Source organism: Pinus tabuliformis, chromosome 2_2 (assembly GCF_031772625.1).
Source record: "Pinus tabuliformis cultivar Carrire ecotype Pingquan chromosome 2_2, CPIR1, whole genome shotgun sequence".
NCBI classification, from domain to species: Eukaryota; Viridiplantae; Streptophyta; class Pinopsida; order Pinales; family Pinaceae; genus Pinus; species Pinus tabuliformis.
In genome coordinates this window covers 641,110,640-641,117,588 of record NC_142300.1, presented here as the reverse complement: position 1 = coordinate 641,117,588, position 6,949 = coordinate 641,110,640, and the positions used below count along the sequence as shown (strand labels likewise).

The 6,949-nt window shown below is 35.3% G+C and overlaps 1 protein-coding gene across 1 annotated transcript; it reads right to left on the bottom strand.

The window, feature by feature from the left end:
- Nucleotides 1–4,965: 4,965 nt before the first annotated feature.
- On the bottom strand, nt 4,966–5,502 carry LOC149194255 (glucan endo-1,3-beta-D-glucosidase-like). The gene has a single exon (XM_089407608.1). The coding sequence runs from the start codon at nt 5,500–5,502 to the stop codon at nt 4,966–4,968; it is 537 nt and encodes a 178-aa protein (XP_089263734.1).
- Between the last annotated feature and the right edge of the window lie 1,447 nt (nt 5,503–6,949).

The window sequence follows — 6,949 nt, the reverse complement described above, 5'->3', positions numbered from 1 at the left end:
TTATCACTTAAATATTTGACATGAGATTTGAAATTGCTTATATTTTCATTTTCTTTCATTTTTAGAGATAAAAGCTTAGTATTCAAAAACAAGATCTAGTTTGTATTTGTTGTTTCGTACAAACCCTTGAGCACATATCATGTTTCCTTGGACCTTTTGCAATCTTTGATGTGAGGAATAAACATGCACAACAACACCTTTACTTTCGTCTCTCATTTCTCCCAATATGGAACGAAGCTGCAACAGTGGGTTTGGGCTCATCCCCACTCACAATTGACCACAAATTATAACCTTCAAGAATTGTCAACAACTTGAATTTCCAATTCACTTAATTTTCTCCATCAAATTTAGTGGACTCATTCAAATAAGCATCAACAAAAATATTTGACATTTCTCAGACAAAATAAAAACAAAACCAATTATAAAATCTTCAAAAAAAAATCCTTATTTCTCCTTTTTACGCAGAGAAAAAAAACACCACTCACAATGATCACGTCAACTTAATTTTACGTACCATATTTATTTTTTATACCAAATCCATTTTCACCCATTCACAAATAAATCTTTTTTTTTTAATTCCTTATTTCACTGATAAAAAATAAAAACAATCATAGAGCTTATTTTCACCAGATAACAAAACTTAGATGACCCAAATTTTTACCATGCTTGAAATGTATGGCATGACATTTAAAATAAATGTGATAAAGCACATGCCCATATAATATAATAATATTTTTTTTCAAAAAAAAATAAAAGGCACGATGGTTTAATTCAACTCACGATCTTTGGTTTTTTTTATTATGCTTTGGGTTTTTTTTTTTTTTAATTATGCTTTTGCTGACTAAGGAGCTTCTACGATAACACAAAAGTAGTTTCGCGTTCTCATAGATGAAAACAAATCCTTAACCACACGCAGATCCATAATGCAGATATGGAAAGGCTGAACCACCTGCAAATCTCTGAGCGACTACCGAAGCAACCGGCCACACCATCTACTTCTTAGAAAACAACTCAACTTCAACTCAACGCTCCTCAACAATTCCACTCTTCACGTAGCCCTTGGCTTGGCAGTGCAACAGTTCACCTCTCTAGATGTATGCGAATCTAGCAGCAACGTCCAAAACTTCTCTAAGCAGCGGCCTTCACAGGTCACGCTTCACTTCTTCACATCACGTGACTCTTTAGCAGAAATGTTCCTGAGGCCAATGCCTTACAACTCTCAAATCTCACAACCTGCGCTCCAATACCATATCAGAGTTGAACACTGAACACAAAAGCTTGCCTATTTCATTAACAAACATTACAATTTATGCATCGAGGGAGTTGAAGTTTATGAATTATCTACCACTGACTAGGGTATGAATCATGTACGACTGACTAGGGAACAATGATCTTCACCATCATGATTAATATTCTAACAGAAAATAAGCTACATGGAAGTGCTTACTGTCATGGTCGCTAAACAACCTCAGCCTAAGCCTGGGGTTAGAGCCATCAAAATCTCTGGTTAATTGAAAGAAAAATGAGTTGAGAGAGAACGACAGGTGTTGTGTGTTGATTTCTACCATATTTTTAGTCCCTCTCTAGTCTTGAGTGTGTTGAAGGGCTTGGTTTCTAAAAATCATAGAAGTGGTATAAACTTCTGGACATAAGGAAATGGCAGTGTTGATGTAAATATTTGATTGCCTATAATTGCATTTTCGTAACATAGAAATAATTGAAAGCATCAACTCATTTGGTCTCCTCAATTCCTCAATTCCCACGGTTGTGTTGCATTATATTTTTCTTAAATGATGATTGGGATGTCTTTTTATTTTACGGTATGATGAATGAATAATGAATGATATGCACTCGAAACAAAGGATAAAATTCACCAAATTAGATAAATTGAACAAAAACTAAACAAAATTTCTATCACGAAAAATAAAGTGATGAACGAATCATGCCTCTATTTTGAAATTCATTTTTTTCTCAATGTTTTATTTCTTCGTGCATTCAATCTATGTGGATAACTACAATTCAATCCAACAATATCCAACAACAGGGTCATTCAGTCTATGTGGATAACTACAATTCAATCCAACAATAGGGTCAGTGGATCTTCGGAGGAAATTTTTACTTTCACAATTGAAATTAAGGTAAGTGATTACTCCTAGTCCTAACATTGTTGCAAGGGATAGAGAGAAGAAACACAAATGTAAACCGCTATATATCCTAGTGAAGATCCTGATTGCAACATGATATCTTAACAAATCCTTGCTCTCCAAAAATACAAGAGCATGAGCAAGAGCGAGTCTCGTCTGAGGCGAGTTTGGATGGCAATCGAAGCTTGGCTCTAAATTTTCTATTGAGGTTAATGCCCCTGTGATTAGAATAACTCATGAACAAGCCTCTCCTGAAAATTAATCCACCAATCAAATTAGACATGTTTGACGAGGATTAATTACTGATAAAATTATTACTAATGGAAAAGAGGATTAATCACTAATGGATTTTTATTAAACCATGACGTCACATTGTTCTCATGATTTTATTATTGATTTTATCTGAATTATTAGTCACGAGGGAAAAGAAGTGTCAGAAGGTGTAGCTATTTAAATCACTAACGTTGTTTTTGGATCCCTAAAAGGTGACCTTGTAGGGATAGGATGCTTGATTCATTGATCCTCCCCGATTGCACTAAAGCATAACCAATTATGCCTAGCAATAGGTGCAAATAAACCCTAAGGTTTACAGAGTGGATAATTGTGTTGGTGTTTATAATAAATAATAATAATTCCCAATTCCCACAAATCTATGACATAGGTTAGGTTCCTAAAAAATTGGCAGGTCCTTGTGCAGAAGTTCATTGTGCGAAAGATCTCTACACAAGGACGTATGCACAAAAAACTTACGCACAATGTTTTCAATATTCCATATTTCATTTGCTTTTGCGTGAAATGGTTATCGAGAACTCCAAGGTTCTTGTTATTACTAGCCAATCATACGAAATCTCTGTGCAGACTACCCTTGGTGGCAGGTTCCCTTTCAACATCTAAATATCTTCTCCGTCGATATAGATTTTTAATATAACTGTAAATGTTTTCGACCAAAACACAATCACATCATTCACATGATGAAACATTTTTAACATGTTTGCTGAACCAAAACACACATTGGTCCAAATTTTTTTAGTGTATTTTGTTTGAATTTGAGCTTGCTAAAAATGGAGGAATCCTCGAGAAATTGGATACCAATAAAGTGATAAAAATTGAATGTGAAAAGATGGGAATCAGGGTCAATCGCGAGGCTGTGACTATAATAATTGATGCTAGATTAATTTACACCGAATTAATTTAAAAACGAGAACAAAAACCTCAAACTCGCGTTTCATCATTCTCCTTAGTCATATAAATTTAATTTCTTTGTTATCCTAAAAGTAAAAACGTTCTTCATCACAAAATGTCATGTAGACTTTTCGATGTTGACAAAGAATAAATAAAAATGTGGAGCATAGATTTCTCTTCTCAATATTACCAATCAATTAAATATGATTGCATTGGAGACATCAACGATAAATCATTTACAGTGAGATTGAACTAAACTAGACTAATTCTAGGACACTTGGATAGACAAGTGTGACTTCTAGCAGGTGGTTGGAATTAGATTCTCCAACACTCCCCCTTAATTACAACCACATAAAATTTAATTAAGATGTCTGTTAGTCTATTAATTACAACCACATAAAAATTTAATTAAGATGTCTGTTAGTCTATTAATTACAACCACATAAAAATTTAATTAAGATGTTTTAGTCTATATCTTAGCTAGGGTTACAATTTAAAAAATTAACTTCAACTACATTTAATTTTCTTCTTCTCTTCTTCTAGATCATGTAGCCTTTAAACTATTTAAGCTATTTCTTCTTGTTGCACCCTTCAAACCTTAGTTTCTTCATTTGTTGGTGTAGGTCTTCCATTATTTTAGGTTGTCTAAGATGTCCAGTAATCCTTCAAAAATCAGCTTGTATATGGAATGTTGGCACATCTCATCCTTTGTTGTGTTCTTTTCACCATCAATTTGCTACAACATAAGACCATAATACAATTTCATCTCCTCATGACCCCAATACTTGAAAATTTCATTAATTTTTCATCATCCATGTTGTCTTCAACATTCTTCATTTCTGCAGCTTCTATACATATTTTACCAAAACATGGTGTTGTAAACCATGCCTCAAGGAAATTTAACTCTTCTTCATAATTGTCCTGCTTACCTACACATTGGAAATCAATAGTAAGTTTAAAAACATTTGCAGAACCACATTACTTCTGTTCATTCTGCTCTACAATGAGAGCTTTCTCCTCTGTATCTGATTTTGTCTATGTCTCTTCAACTTCTTTACTAGCATGTGCTATGATACCATGACAAAAAATGAATAGAAACATGGAACAAAAATTGTTTTTCTCAATATTACAAATCAATTAAATACTATTATATTGGAGACTTCAACAATAAATGACTACAGTGAGGCTCAACTAAATTGAACTAATAGAAACTGAACTAAAACACTTAGATAAACGAATGTGATTGGGATTAAATTCTTCAATACACATTGGCTACAAAATCTGTTATACTTTCCTGCAACACGATTATGGAGAAACATGAATCTGGTAAACAAAATTATGAAGAAAAATGAATCGGGTAAACGAAATTTCGATGAGGGTAGAACAATCCAAAGTGCTGCTCCATCTCAGCCCCATTCTATCGGTTCTCATTGAGAATAGTTAAGATATAGGTCTCACTGCTCATTCTCACCCTCTTGGGTTTCCCTGTATTTGATAATACATGACGTATGAGACTGTTGTTATAATCACGAACATTCTCATGAACTTTGGCGACGTCCGCGCCAACAAAAGCCCATCCGCTTTCAGTAACAATTAGTGGGATGTTGGGATATCCCAAGGATTCGCGGAAAGAAAAATATCAACCAAGTGTTTGTAGCTCTGCACCACTGTAGATGTGGACATATATAAAGTGTATTCCAAAGAAACGGAGCACCGTTTCTACTGTAAGTATGCATAGATATTGGCCACGAAGGGAGACCCATGAGCTTGGAGGGAATTGAAGTAGAGAACTCATGGTGTCTTTCAAGTCATCATTGAAGACCAATTTAGATGAAGGGAAGGCGCTCGTAACGCCTGACGCGAGAGTGGTAGCGACCTTGATGTTATTCTGCAGTTTGGCCTTCTTAATCGCGATTTGAATGTTCCTCATGGTAGGAACAAGGTAGGAAGCTTCCGTGCCTAGAAAAACATCATTGCCCACTGCAATATATTTGATGTTCATGGCAGGATAGAAGGGACTAATATTGTTGTTGACCGAACCGTACGCTACGTCCTGGCTACAGGAGATGCGCTGCAATTCATTATCGCTGACTCCCACAGTTACATTGATCCCATGATTGGAAAAAACTTTCATTGCATCTGTATTTTCTTGGAAAAACCTCGTTTTCCTCTCCATCATTAAGTGGATTGCAGATTCCCAAATATTTGGGTATCCAGATATGAGTGTCATCCATTTTTTTGCTGCGTTCATCGGGGTCAAATTCTAAATATTCAAAAATTCTACAATCGATTTAAGCTCACCGCATTTTCCCGATATTGTGTTGTTCATCAAAGTTACCACCTAGTTCACTCCTATTTTGACACCATTTACACAGTGATTAAATTATAATTTATTTAGCAAAGAGATCATTTCGATCTGAAACTTTCAATAATTATATTATATTGTGTTGTTCATCAAAGTTACCACCTAGTTCACTCCTATTTTGACACCATTTACACAGTGATTAAATTATAATTTATTTAGCAAAGAGATCATTTCGATCTGAAACTTTCAATAATTATATTTTTCTCGAGTCATTATCGAAATAAAAAGAAAAAACACATTGATCCTCCCCCGAGAACACTAGCTCATAAGCAATTATGCCTGGAAATAGGCGCAAGGAAACCGTAGCGTTTTGAGAGTCGATAACTCCGTATGAGTAGATGAGTAGAGTAGGCCGATCCTAGTAAGTATTCTTTCCCGGATCTCTTTATTACGAACCGATAAGATCTAAAGCACATTCGGAAGGGGGTGTCCTACCACTGATTCTCCAACCCCGCTATGGTGAGGGACAGAATGAGCCTCCACGACCATATCCAAACACTGTGAAGGGTGGGGAAACTACAGGAGGTGATAGAGGGTGTGAAGAAAGCCATGTGCACCGGCAACTCCATTGTTGGTGCCCTCCACCTTAATTTTAAAAAGGGTGTGAACCCTAGAAGAAGCTCAACTCCATTGTTGTTGGTGCCGTCCACCTTAATTTTAAAAAAGAGTGTGAACCGCAGAAGAAGCTCATATATATCAATCTCTTTACATCATGGTTGCGTCAATAGACAGTAAAATATTGTGTATCATCCGTGATTCCAACTAGGGTAAGAAAGTTATTAATGAACCCTCTCAACCACCCAAAATAACATCTCTTTACATCACTCAAAATAACATCTCCTTACATCTCCTTACATCATGATTGTGTTAAGAGACAACAAAATATTATATATCAACTGTGATTCGAACGAACTTGGACAAGAAAATTATTAATAAACCCTCCCAACCATCCAAAATAACATCCGCATAAATAAAAAAGAATAACATTACTCTTAGTTAAATTAAGATATACAACCATGTATTCTTAGCCGTTACTAATTGCCTAGTCCCGACTCGAAGAAGCAAGCAGAATAGCGAAGCAAACATACTTAGTCTTTCCAATATATGATTAACGTATTCTTTCTTTGCCTGATTTGGTTGTCGAAAGGAGATTTTGGAGATTTTCAGGGAATGAAATTTACTTGTAAGGGACGGGTGGAGAAAGTTTATTCGGGTGGAGTGAAGATTATAGTTATCAAATTCGTATTGAATTTGAATG